This window comes from Cynocephalus volans, chromosome 17, assembly GCF_027409185.1.
Source record: "Cynocephalus volans isolate mCynVol1 chromosome 17, mCynVol1.pri, whole genome shotgun sequence".
NCBI classification, from domain to species: Eukaryota; Metazoa; Chordata; class Mammalia; order Dermoptera; family Cynocephalidae; genus Cynocephalus; species Cynocephalus volans.
The window spans coordinates 9,292,560-9,305,678 of NC_084476.1; the positions used below are offsets into that span (position 1 = coordinate 9,292,560).

Below are 13,119 nucleotides of genomic sequence, written 5' to 3' on the forward strand. Positions count from 1 at the left end.
CTTGTCTGCCCTGCCCCCCTTGCCAGGCTGCATCTGGTGGCCTGTTACTCCTGTCAGCCCCTCCAAAGCACCAGACCCAGGCCCACATCCTCCCTCCAGGCTGGATTCCTGGCCTTGCCCTCTAGTGGCCAGAGCGGGGGTCACAGAATGAAGACAAGCTAAGTTCCAGGTGCTTTCCAAATGGGCCTTGGAAAGAGTGATGCTGGGTCCCTCCTAAGTTTAAACGCTCCCCCTGAGCTCCACAGAGAACACAAGCCAGCAGAGGACACATTGTTCCCTGTTGTTCATAAACAGGTTTTATTTTCAGCCAAGAGACAGCAAGACTGGTAGCAGAGAACCACACAGCTGCCAGTACAGCACCCCCATGCTTCAAGGGGGGCAGGAGAGGTGGCAGAGGAAGGCTGGCTGTCCACAGGCCGGGCATGACAGGGAGGCTCACTGGAGGTGGCACGCTTTGGAGGGGGGATGTCAGGGTGATAGCGTTCCCTTGTTGTAGGGCCACAAGACTCCACAAAAACGGCACGTTGATTGGTTTCCAACACTAGAGGTGAGGCTGGGTCAGCCATATATATGTATATATGTATATAAGTATTTATAGATATTTATAGAACAGGGTGGGAGCAATACCACAGAGGGGGTACAAGCTTTCACCAACATCACGCTGGGATGTGTCAGCTCACCACTACGACGGACTAAGTCACAGGTGAAGGGGGATGCTTTGGGGCTAGGGGAGCCACTGTCAAGTCACAGAACAGCCGTCCAGGCAGGCTTGCAAAGGGAGGTCTCCAAGGAAGAGGAGGGATCTGGTTAGAGGTCGAAGGGGGGCCTGGGGCTCTCAGGACGGGATGGACTTGCCTGACCCGATCGGCTGGCAGTTGGAGAGAAAGCAAAGAGAAAAGAGGAGAGAGAAAGAGAAGGAGAGAGCTGGTAAGGCAGAGCCGCCATGCCGTGGCAGCTGTGGGAGGGGACAGGCACAGGAAGAAGACGCAGGCGTGGGTGTGGGTGAGGTTTCTGGAAAAGAGGAGACAGACAGGCAAGGGAAGGAAGATGGAGGGAGGAGCTGGCTGGGTGGGGCCGGAGCCACACGGGCAGTCTGGGTGGAGGCTGGGGTGGCCCTCCCTCCGCCACACACGCTGGCCTCTCACACAGCACCCAGGCAGTGCACCCACAGTTCCAGACACGTGCCGGGCCCCCTCACGCTTCCCTCTTCTCTGGTCACCCTGTCTCCCAACCCACTGGCCCAGAGCTACCCCTAGCCATGGGGAGCCCCACACAACAGCCACCAGGCCTGATGGAGAAAGACAAGAGAAAGAACACTGCTTGAACCAAGAGGGTGAAGCTAGAAGGGATGGCTGGAGGGAGCACTGAAGGCCCCTCTGGGCGGTCAAAGCCCAGGAGTCCTCTGAAGGGACCCTGGGGGAGGCAGGGAAGGCAGGCAGCCAGATGCCAGTGGCCACAGACTTATAAGTCTAAGAGGGGAGCCTCAGCTGGTCGGGGGGCTGCAGGTCGCGTAGGTGAGGCTGGGCCTTTCCTGCTGGGGAAAAGCAGAAGAGCGACAGTCAATTGCCAGGGAAGAGCAACAGGCGGGCTCACTGGGCAGCACCTAGAGAAGCTGACGTGCCCAGGTCAGCAGACGCTGTCATCCCCTTGGCTGAAAAGCATCAGTCATCCCTAGGAGCAACAGGCCAAGGTGCATGAGCCCACAAGCTGACTACGGTGCTTCATCTGGGGCTGAACATGCTGTCTTCAGTTGCACACTAGCAGATGACAATACCAAGGAGGTAGGGAAGGGGGCTGTGTGTCTCTGCCTCATCTGTGAGATGTGTCAGGGGCTGACAGTGTGTATGGGTCTCCCAGGTTTTCAGAAATCATCAAGCAACCAGAGCCTTTGCCCCAGATCACTACTCACTTGCCAGCATGATAGGGGAGGTGGGACCCTGACTGTCACTCCTGCCCTGCTGTGAACTTGCTTTCCAGAGTTCCCAGGCTGGGAGCTGGATGCCCTGCCCAGCAGCACGGCTCAAATCAGGGAATGGGTGTGGCGCACTCAGAATGAAGTTCGAAGGCCTCTGGCCGCCTTGGAGTTCAGCCCCACCCACAACCCACTCCAAGTTCCCAGCCCCTATACCATAAACCATGAGCTCTCTGCCCTTTCTGATGGCTCCAGAGAGCACCCATGTTGGCTTGGGTGTGGAGCCTGTCCCAAGCACCCCCAGGCTCAGCCATGGAGGCCTTGGGCAGTGGCACTGAGTCCCGAGGCTCACTGGGAAGGGAGGTGAGAGAGCCAGTTGGCACGAGGACAGAAAGAGGAAAGAGGAAGTCTGGAGCTGCAGGAGGGAGCAGGAGGGGAGCCTGGCTCTGAGGTCCCAGGTACGCCCCCAGTGTGGAGCTGGTGCAGTAGGGGGCAGACACACCGTTCATGCAGCAGGCGGAGAGGCATGTACCTACCGTGGCTGACGCTCCTCAGGGGTCACTGATAGTGATTCTGAAAGACAGCACGAAATCAACATGGCAGTTCACACGCACGGGTGGGGTAGGCCTGGGGGCAAGGGACACGCACACGCACACACCCGGGCGTGCACACACATGCTGTGAGGCCCCATGGCCTTGCGTGCACACGCTAACACACATGCCCACAAACACCACGCATACACCTCCTCCCCCCCACCTCCCAGTGCCCAGCACCCTCATTGGCCGGCACGTGCAGCACGGGCATGCAGCCACTCGGCACACAGAAGCACACGCATGGGCTGAGTCACAATACGAAGCTCGCCCGCACACAGAAGGCATTTGCACCAGCTCCTTGCACACTCGTGCCTGGCATGCTCAGAGGACCACCGCACTGCTCCATACGAGACGGGGCTTGCTTTCTAGGGTCCAGCTTTCATTTCTCCGCCCAAGAGCCTACCATAGCTCCCTACTATCTATAGCATTGAGCCCCCAAAAGTCAAATTGTTCTGTGAATTCTGAAGGCTCTCCAACCTGCTTCGCCCTAACCATAGAACTGTTCCTCATTCTAGCTGTATTACTCTCTGCTCTGGCCAACGGCTCTCAATGCATCCCACACTATACCTCTGCCACAATGCTGCTCCCTATCTAAATGCCCTCCCGATTCATCACCATCTGAGCCTGATCCCAATTATGCCCCAGATCTCACTGAAGTCAGGCTGCCTTGAAGAAGCTCTCCCAGACTGCTCTCTTCCCCGAGGCAGGGCCATGACTTGCCAAATGTTCCCCGTGTGTTTGCAAGACTGTAGTTAGAGCAAGTATCAAATCTTACAGTTCCATATGTCACTCCTCAGCATAGACCTGGGAATGTCAAATACCCTTAAGAGTCTGAACTCATGTTGGCAGTTAACAAAGTGTCCTATAGCCACATTTGCAGTTAACGCAGCATCCCTACAGCCACTGTCTCCCTTGATCCCCACACCAACCTTGGGAGAGAATGTTAATTATCATTTGATAGAAGGAAACGGGCCCTGGGAGGGAAAGTGACTTGCCTAAAGGCCCAGGGCGAACCAGCATCTCTGGACTCCCAGTCCAGTGCTCTTGCCCAATACCGTGCTGCTGCCTTTACCCCATCTGCTTTGGTCATCAGATCACCACAGAGCAAGCCCCATCCCTGCTTCATTTTGATTTATGGAGGCTAGACCCACAGCCCTACCCTCCAGCCATCAGGAAACATAAACAGATGCTATTGTTCTGATATGTTCTTCAGAGAATGAGTGGCCAGTGGAAACAGGGGAGTTAGATACTGGAGTGAATTTCTTTGAAAGAGGGTCATAGATAAAGAAGGCAAAGCCAAAGGATGAAGTAGAATCCTTATCTCTGGAAATCTCTGGGAATGGGGCAGGCTTCATCCACTTCTGACCCTGCCCCCACCTCCACCACACTGGTCCAGGCCAGGTAGGACCAGAGGCAGTGGGAAGGAAAAAAGCGATCAGATTGCCCCAAGCCTCCAAGACCCCTTCCCCAACTGTTTGCCTGGCCTACGCCATGCCTGGGTGCCACTCTTACACGCTCATACCCGTGTGCACGCCCACACGCACATCACACACCTTGCTGGTCACACAGTCACAGCCTGGCCTCTTCTTGGGGGCCAGAGGCTGGACACTCCAGTGGGACAACTTAAGAGTTAGGACTGGAAAATGGGGGCATTAGGGTAGCCCTGAGTGGAACTGTTTGTTTTTGTTTTTGGTGGCTGGCCAGTACAGGCATCGAATCCTGGACTTTGGTGTCATCAGCACCACCCTCTAACCAACTGAGCTAACCGGCCAGCCTCTGAGTGTAACTGAACAAAATCCACACATCCAGAGAGGACCTGGGTTCAGACCCTCAGACCTGAGGTAGGCTCTCCAGGAGATGGGAGAGAAGTTGAGGAGGGAATGAAGAATGAAGGATGTAGGGGAAAGGAGGAAAAAAGCAATGAGTGAAAGGCGGCCAAAAGTGAGAAAAGAGGGAAGCGCCATGCAAGTGCTAGAAAGAAGGGGGCAGGTGGAATGAGCCCCACATCCCCCTCCCCAGAAACGACCACCTCCGGGACTCAGCGCTTCCTGGGGGTTAGGCTCTGCTAGCCCTCGGCCACATGTCCTGGGATGGAGATGGCAGGCTCTGGCTGCCAGGGCCGATGTTCTAGAATCCGGCCCCACCTCCCTTCCGGCCACGCCCGCCCGGCGGCCTCTCCCGCCGCACTCAGCCCCTACTCACCTAGGGACCCCAGGCGGAGCACGGTTGGGGCGCGAGGGCACCTGGGGGGGAGGACCGAAGGGGTCAGGGGAAGCCCCCGGCCTGGAGGGCACGGGGGGCGCCCCCCCCAGGGCGGACCCAGCAGGCGGAGGCCCAGGAGCAGGGCCCCGCGACCCGGGCCGGGCTGGGGGCACGGCGGGGGCTCGGCGCTGCGGCGTGGGGCTGGACGTGGGCGACCTGCTGGAGACAGAGAGCCGAGGGCGAGGAGAGGAGAGAGATGAGCGGCTCCGCCCCAGCCCGAGGCTCCGCCCCCAGTCCAGTGCAGGCCCCGCCCATGCACGCAAGCCCCGCCCAACCGCGCCCCTCGGTGATCGCCGGAGCTTAAGCCCCGCCCCAGCGGCGCCAACGATCCAGCTCCACCCGCCCCGCAGCCAGCGCTTCATGGCAAGCCCCACCCCGCAACAAGCCCCGCCCCTCTCTAAGCTCCGCCCCTCGCTCCAAGTGGGAGCCGCCCCGGTGACGCGGGCGCGCCACTGCCCGGTCCCGGCTTTCTTCCCTCGGGCCCCGGGCTGGGGGGCTGTGGGGCCTTGGGGGCCGGCCCTGGTACCTGCGTCCGGCCGGTACGCTCTGCACCTGCAGCCAGGAGTCGTCCACGGGCGGGGGCATGGGCGTGCTGACGGTGGTCGTGTTGATGTCGCCAATGATGCTGAGCGCCTCTTTCAGCGCGTGGTACATGCGTAGCATCTCGTCGCGCCGCTGCGCCTGCTCGGCCGACTCCTCCATCAGTGTGTTCTGGTCCCCGCACGAGTACAGGTTGGCCAGCAGCTCCGAGAAGATGAATTCCTTGGTCTGCGGACAGGCGAAGAGGGGAGGGACTGGGACCTGACGCCTGTGCCACCCTGCCCACCCCGCCTGGCCCTGCTGGGGGAGTGCGCTGGACTGGGAGTCTGGAGTTCATTGTTTGAGACGTGGCTCCGCCATCACCCGAACTCGGAGGTCCCTCACACCCGCACCCTTTTCTCACATGGGGACATTTGGGTCCAGTGAGGAAAAGTCACAGATCTGGGAAGAGACTCAGACACCAGGACATCATGTCACCAGGACACCTGCCTATTGTTTTTTGAGACTTGGTTTCCTCATATTGGTAAAATGGGGTAACTACCCTTTTCAAGGACTTGCATGCTCTAATGGACCGAAATAAGGAAGATGACAGTTTAAAATATTCTAAGCCCTTGAGAAAGGAGAGTAACAGCTGTAAATGTGTGCCTGTAATGGGTGAAATGTGTCTCTGTGTGTAGGGCTGGGTTAACGTTCTCCTTAAAGTCCCCAGGTATTACCCTGCCCAAGCTCTGGGAGATTCGTGGAGAGATGATGAGGTTTTTTAAACCCTAGGCCTGAGTCTCATTTATTTGTTATTCAAATGAGCACCTACTATGTGCCAGGCACTATGTTGTCACACACTATACATGCATTTAATCCTCAATTCTATTATTATCCATATTTTATATATAAGGAAACAGGCTCAGAGAGGGTAGTTCATTTGCTCAAAGTCACACAGGGAATTGGTACCAAAGCTGAGATTCAAACCCAGTCTACTTTCTGGGTGGCCATGCTTTTTCACTAAGCCACAAGTTGTGGTGGTGCTGTGAGGTAAATATTTCAAAGCATGGTTTTGGGGTTCTCAAAAGATGAAGATTCCTGGCCACTCCTGGAAAACATTTAGGCATGTTTAGAACAACTTGAGTATGAGAATCTATGTTTTCAACTGTAAATTTCACGAAATCTAAAACAGGTTAAGTATTTCCAGTGAAAATTTAATGTCTGAATTGGATTTGGAAAACAGTATGAAAAAAAGTATGTAAAATATCTTAATATTTTTTAGATTGATTGAATGTCAAAAAGATAACATTTTGGATATATTGGTTTTAAAATATATACTATTGAAATAAGTTTTGGGGGTTTTTGTTTGTTTGTTTTGGGAGTTTTTTTTGGCAGCTGGCCGGCATGGGGATCCGAACTCTTGACCTTGGTGTTTAAATTTTGTTTCTTTTTCCTTCTCTTAACATGGTTACCAGAAAATGTTCTATTCTATTGGACAGCTCTGGTCTGGACCATTCCTCCCTCCCTAGACCTGGTTCCATAGGGCTGGCCATGTCTCCCCCAGGCCCACCCGGCTGCCTGCCTCCCTAGTCCCACAGGAGCACCCTGTCCCTCATGCAGCGGCGCACGCACGTTGTTGATCATGAGGTGCATGATGGTCTTAGGCATGAGGTCTCTCACAGTCTTGTTGACAATGGCCATATACGAATCCACCAGGTTCCGGATGGTCTCCACCTGCCGCTCCAGCTGTGGATCCATGGAGTGCATGAAGTTGTCTGAGCCATTCTCTTCGGTCTCGCTGGCCTGCCGTCAGGAACAGAAGGGCATCAGGGTGGCCAGGCCTGCGTAGCCAGGCTCCAGGCACACCAGGATGTCAGCCCCTCCAAGGGTGCCTAGAAACTGAGGCACAGAGAAAAGCAACTCGCCTGAGCACACAGACACCAGTTCCCTACATGCTCTAGAGGAATGCAGCGCTCTGCCCACCGCTGTGCTTCTCAGGACCCTAGATTTCCCTCATTCAGCCTTGTCTAGGCTATAACTCTAGTGCTTAGTATTTGCCTCAGTTTCCCAATCCAGAAATTAGAACAGGACATCTCCAAGGTTCCTGCCTGAAGACCTGGCCAGAGCTGGTGCCAGGCTGGAAACACCTGGGAAGCAAGGGAGGGGCACACTCACTTTCTCCTTGTCCTGGGAGGCCCCCACCAGAGCCACAGAGGCCACCACACCAGCATTACCACCGTCGCCACCACCAGGGAGCACAGCCGAAGCAGATACACACAGAGAGGAAAAAGGGAGGGACTGAGTGAATCCAGGTGCTGCACCTCAGTTCTAAGGCAACTCTAAACATTGCCACAGTGAAAGGGGAGAAAAGAGAAGGCGGTCACAAGAAACCACCATCATGCGAAGGGGGTGCAGGAAATGCCATCTGTGGCAGAGGAGGGGACACACGAAACTGCTGTTGGAGAAGGATGGGAGGACCAGAAGGCTTAACTCTGATCCCACCTCAGGGCAGGTAGTGGGGAGAACTCCTGTTATTTCTGAGCCAAATAAGGGCTCAGAAATACGTCAGGACTTGGCATCACTGAGGGTGGTGCCGCAGGGCCACCTAGTATAAGCAGCTCGCCCCTCCTTGCTCTGCCACTCACCCCAACACGCTCAGGGTACACGCCAGCCCTCAGGAAGGAGGCCTTCCAGCTGTCCACCTCCTCCTGTGTCTCGCAGGCCAGTTCCAGCTGCCGATAATCCTTGTAGACGTTCCTGCAACGTGGGGCAGGCGGTGAGGGTAGAGGAGGCAAAGCCCCACCCTCCTTAGGGTCCAGTCCTGGCTTTCTCATTTCCCAGCTGTGTGACCCTGGCAAGTCCCTTCCTCTCTTTAAGGCCCAGTTTCCTAATCTAGAAGATGGGTCAATAATAATTCCTGCCGCCTAGGGTCATTGTGATGATTTGGTGAAATGAGCAGAAAAATGCTCAGAAAGTGACTGAGCCCTCAATAAAAGGGACATCACAAGACAGTGCAGCCCCCTAGCTTGGGTCTCAGATCCCCATGAGCTCCCTTCCCAGCGCTCCAGGGACTCCCTCGGTGACGGCTGTATTGAACCCTCATCTCTTAGTAGAAGGGAGCCTGCTAGGGTCAGCCTTGAACTGGGAAGTGAGAAGACTGGTTCTGCCACCGGCCCCACGGGAAACTGAGCAACATGAGAAGGGGACCAGGACTCACTAGGGCTCTTCTTTGTCCCCACTGCCTGGCAGAGTGTCTCATGCAGAGCAGGCACTAAACAAGTGACTGTGGGAGGGAGGGAGAGAGGGAGGGAAGAAGGAAAGGAAGGAGGAAGCGTAGGGGGGAGGGAAGGAAGGAAGGAGATCTTGACACGATGTCTAGCACAGAGTAGGAACTCAATAAATATTTGTCAAATGAATGGCTGGCTCGGGGCTCGGGGCAGGTCCCTCTCCTCTCTAGATCTGTGTACCCAGTTTCTACTGGGTGATTTGAGGCTGGCGGGGTCAGGGGCAGCAGGCACCTCTGCTCAGTGTTAAAGAGGGCAAAGATGTGCTTGCTTGACATGAAGCCCTTCTCCACGTCCCGCAGCTTGAGGTTGTCCACGGACAGCATGTATTTCTTCTCTTTCTCCTGTGGGTAGAGGTAGGAGTGATGGGTGAGCTTGGCACTGTTCTCTGCCATGCCTCACTCCCTAAGAATGCTCCACGCTGGTGGGCGCCAGGGGCTGTGGACTCCCAGAGTGACCCAGGCTTCTGGGCACCAGCCCCATCCCACTGCACAGGTGCTCTCCAATAAAAGCCTGGCCATGGAGCCCCTAGGCCTGCTGGGCACTGCCGGCCCCCAGTGGCATTCAAGCCAGTCCCACTGCCTCTGCATATATGCCAGAGCCCAAAGTGCTGGCGAGGGGTGGTGAGGCTGAGTGTGGGTCCCACAATCCTGCCCCAAGCCAGTCCTGGATGCAAGCCAGGTTGGCCCTAGGCAGGGACGGCACACTCAAGCCTCTCGCCCCCGGCCTGGCCGCCTCTGACTTCATTTCCTGACTGCAGAGATAGGGAAGGGGGGCCACCAGCCCCAGCAGCTTCAAAGGGCTGGCTCAGCCCACTCCCCCCATCCGCCCATGTGTTAGCAATCAGGCGCACAGCACAAGCCTGGAGATGGTGTGTCTGTGTGTGCAACATGTGTGTGGTTGTGTCTTTGTGCAAACACATGCAAACCCAAGTATATCTCCTATAATCGTGTGTGTGCTCATGTGACTATATTGCACAGATGTGTGTATGTTCACCTGTGTCTGGGGAGGTGCCCAACACCACCGTGTGTTAGTGTGAGCATGTTTGTATGTCAATACAGATGTTTGCACACTTCGTGGATGTGTGTGGCAATTGTGAATGCATGTGTGTTTGCATGAACGTGCCTGGAGGACTTGTACTGTGGGTATATATATTTCCCTGCATACAGTCTGTGCAATGGGCTGTATAGGTTTGGTTTATCTGGTTGTCTGGGAGAAGTTCTACACATCTGTGGACAGGGATGTGGGGTGTAGGCTCAGGTACACATATGTGTATGCTTGGTGTGGGCTGATGTGTCTGTAGGCTGCTGTGTCTGAGGGGAGGGGTCCAGGGATGTGGGGAGGAGGTACCCCAGGCAGGGGCTCTGGGAGGAGGGGAGGGGTTTCTGCTTTGTTGACCCACTTGGCCACCCAACACCACAGGACCTATGAGGGGGTCTGTGTGGGTTTCAGGGACTCAGAGAGCTTGGGCATGAGCCTGGCCTAGGATCTTACGTAGGGGGCTAGGTTTAGGGGGACCTTGCTTCCCCATCCTGCAGTCATTCTGCCCACCCCCCTTGCCCCCACCCACACCCGCCTGGCCCATGCAGCTGCATAAAGCCCTCTTTATGCCAGGCGGGTGGCCGGGAGCCTCAGAGGGCGGCAGGGGGAGGAGAGGAGGAAGTTGCACACACGGCCAGGGAACATCTGGAACCGTTCGAGGGAGGCCCCGCCACCCCCCGCCCTGCGCTTCGGGGTTGGACACTAGGTAGGAGCAGCCTCCTCCCCCCACCCCTCCCTTCCTGCTGGCCGGCCCCCTGCCCAGGCCCCTCCTTCCCAGCCCCGGCTCCTGCTCACCCCTGCCACGTCAAAGAAGGCAGAAGGGGAGTCGGGAGCAGAGAGGGGACCACGGGCTGGCTGGGCTGGGGCTGGGGGGACACTGGGGCTGGGGGGACCTCGGATCTCCAGGGGATGGGGCCGAAACTCCCACCGGATGGACACTGCTGCCTGGATGGACCAGAGGACACCTCCACTCCGTCTACCCAGTGTTTAGACTATCTGTTCAGGACTCCCAAATTGTACAGTAGTCTGCACATTGGTTAGGCTGGGCTGGGTTAGACCCTCGGCACCGCCGCTGGAGAGCTGGACCGATACCCACCTGCCAACCCAGAACTGGAGCCTGGAGCTGGGGCGGGGGGGTTGGGGGGCACAGGGTGGGCTGGGAGGAGGCCGGAGAGGGATGGGGGTGCCACCCTGCTGTGGGACTGGTGGCAACAGCAGTGGGGATGGGGGGAGGGCGGCAGAGGAAGACTGAGAAGATGGGGGGATCACTGGGGTCTGGGGTTGTGGGCAGCTGCCTGTCTGTACAGAGGGCCTCCCTCACCCCAAAGACCAGAGGGCTGGCGGCTGGGTGGAGGAGGTGGACAAACCACCCTCCCCCCAGCCAGACCACTTGCATGTCCCCAGCAGTCCTAGTGCAAAAATCCACTCACCCAACACACACGCACCTCTGAGACGCACACCCTCACAACTCTGACACATACCAAATCTTAAATCTCATATCCATGCCCCAAACAGACACGCACATCACAAGTGCACACATGTGTGCACGCACACACATACACCCTCACAATGGAGCACTCCCCTCCCCCATCCTTACATCCCTAACACATACACATATTCTCAAATATCCCACCTTCGCCCTCCGTCCTCCAGCCCGCTCCCCCCACACCTACATTTACACCCCCAGTGTAGGCACACACGCTGAGAATCACACCTCAAGCACATACATGCTGCCCCCAAACACACGCACAGATCCCCAAATTCCAAGCACACCTAGATGCTTACATCCCAAACACACTCTCCTACAAAACACCTACATGCAACACTCACAAGCCACACACGCGCGCGCACAGGTACCCCCACCTCCTAGCACTCACTGCACGCGCCCCCCCACCTCTCCACGTACACGACTCAGAGCTGGTTTCCACACACAACTAAACTCAAATGTACACACAAAGCTCACTAAAGGCCCACACACCCAAGTAAGGGGACACTCGTCCTGCCCCCCACCCCCAGCATGGTCAGTTTTGGGCCCTCAGCCCTAGGTCACAGCCTCCTGGCCCTGTGAGGAACCCGACAGAAGACCACCAGACCCATGGGGGCATCTAGGGAGCCTGCCAGGGTGACAGCACAGGAAGCAACCCCCACACCTTTGCCCCATGCCACCTCACACTCCATCCTTTCCAGGGGGCCCCCATGCTCGGGAGAGGCCAGCGTTGGGTAATGAGGTCCAGATGGCTTGGCGCCCCTGCCAATGACGACAGAGGGCCCCGCCCAAGGTAGGAGGTGGGGTCCCTGCCCAGGACAGAGTTGGAGGAGACAGAGACCAAGGAGGGGGCTTGGACACTATAGTCACTGGCCCCCACCCTCAGCTCGTTGCCCCTTGAGAGCCCCCTATCCTCCAACAGCCCCCTCAAGAAGGAGAGAGTCCCTCCCCCCACTCTTTGGCCAGCTGGAGTTCATTACCACAAGCCCCCCCCCAGCCCTCTCCATTCTCTCTGGTCACCTCTGGAATCCAGATGTGGAAGCCAAACAGACTCATTCTTAAAGGAGACCAGCATGAGGGGAGGGAGGTGGCAGCGGGCTTCCGCATGCCCTGGTGGCCGGGGAGGGGTTTTGTGTGGTGGCTGTGCAGGGCACCATCAGTCCTTGCTCTGTGGCCTGGAGCAAGGACTGATGGTGCCAGAGGTATCTCCCTTGGACTGCAGGGTTCTAGGGGACTGGGGTGCAGGGGTTAACCGGGTGTCTGGCAGCTGGACTCGTGTGTGTCATGGGCCTGTGGGGCCATGGAGGAGGCGGCACGCCCTGAAGCAGGAAAACAGGAAGGCTGCAGGCCGGCAGGGTCAGGGAGGGGCACTAGCACCCCTGCCCACCCTCTCCAGGGCACTCAGCCCCAAGCCCCTCAGTTCTGCCACCTTCTCCTTCCAACCTGAGTGGGAGGGCACCTCCCCCTAGGCACTCGGGATTGCCTACCTCTGATGCTTGTATCCTACCCACCTCCATCCACGGGTCTATGATGGGACTTCTAAAACCCCTGTTCTGTGGTCCAGTCCACTCTAAGGGTCTGAGCCTGACTCTGGCCACCAGACCGGCCCTTTGACAACCAGTGTCCCTTTACTCACCTCGTCATCCTTGTACCAGGACAGGTTCTCAGCAGTCAGCACAAACCAGTACTCCTTGGAACCCCCCTTCATGATGCCAATATTGTTGATGGTCAGCCAGCCCTTCCGAATGACCTGGAGGGTGAGGGGGCAGGGTCAGTGGGTGGGGGCCAGGCGTACCTATGGAGGATGGGGTGGGCAAAGAGAGGCCTTCAAAAGCCCACCCCTCCCCCAACTCTCAGAGGCCTGGCAGGTTGGGCATGGTGGGGGCTAGACCTGCCCTGGTTTGAACCACAAGTGGAAAGAGTAGAAAGCAGAGGAAGGCAGAGGTCAGCTCAGGTTAAAGAGTCCTTTGACAGGCAGGGCTGTCTGAGTAAGGGACTGGCAGCCTGGTAGGGAACGAGCTT

General features: G+C 57.1%; 1 protein-coding gene across 7 annotated transcripts in view; it reads right to left on the bottom strand.

Moving 5' to 3' along the window:
• Window positions 1-333: 333 nt before the first annotated feature.
• The window catches only part of DNM1 (dynamin 1), a 43,024-nt gene continuing 30,238 nt past the window's right edge, over window positions 334-13,119 (bottom strand). For 2 of the 7 annotated variants that reach the window (XM_063082075.1, XM_063082072.1), the window contains exons 15-22: window positions 12,734-12,847; window positions 8,805-8,914; window positions 7,932-8,043; window positions 7,462-7,473; window positions 6,919-7,089; window positions 5,294-5,535; window positions 4,708-4,923; window positions 334-868 (exon numbers count right to left, since the gene is read on the bottom strand). In XM_063082075.1, the coding sequence (XP_062938145.1) occupies window positions 808-868; window positions 4,708-4,923; window positions 5,294-5,535; window positions 6,919-7,089; window positions 7,462-7,473; window positions 7,932-8,043; window positions 8,805-8,914; window positions 12,734-12,847 (1,038 nt within the window). In that variant the 3' untranslated portion in view covers window positions 334-807. Of the gene's footprint in view, window positions 869-1,348; window positions 1,535-2,448; window positions 2,486-3,192; window positions 3,195-4,707; window positions 4,924-5,293; window positions 5,536-6,918; window positions 7,090-7,461; window positions 7,474-7,931; window positions 8,044-8,804; window positions 8,915-12,733; window positions 12,848-13,119 lie in introns of those variants that run through there. The other 5 variants (XM_063082073.1, XM_063082074.1, XM_063082070.1 and 2 more) reach the window with 5 other exon arrangements.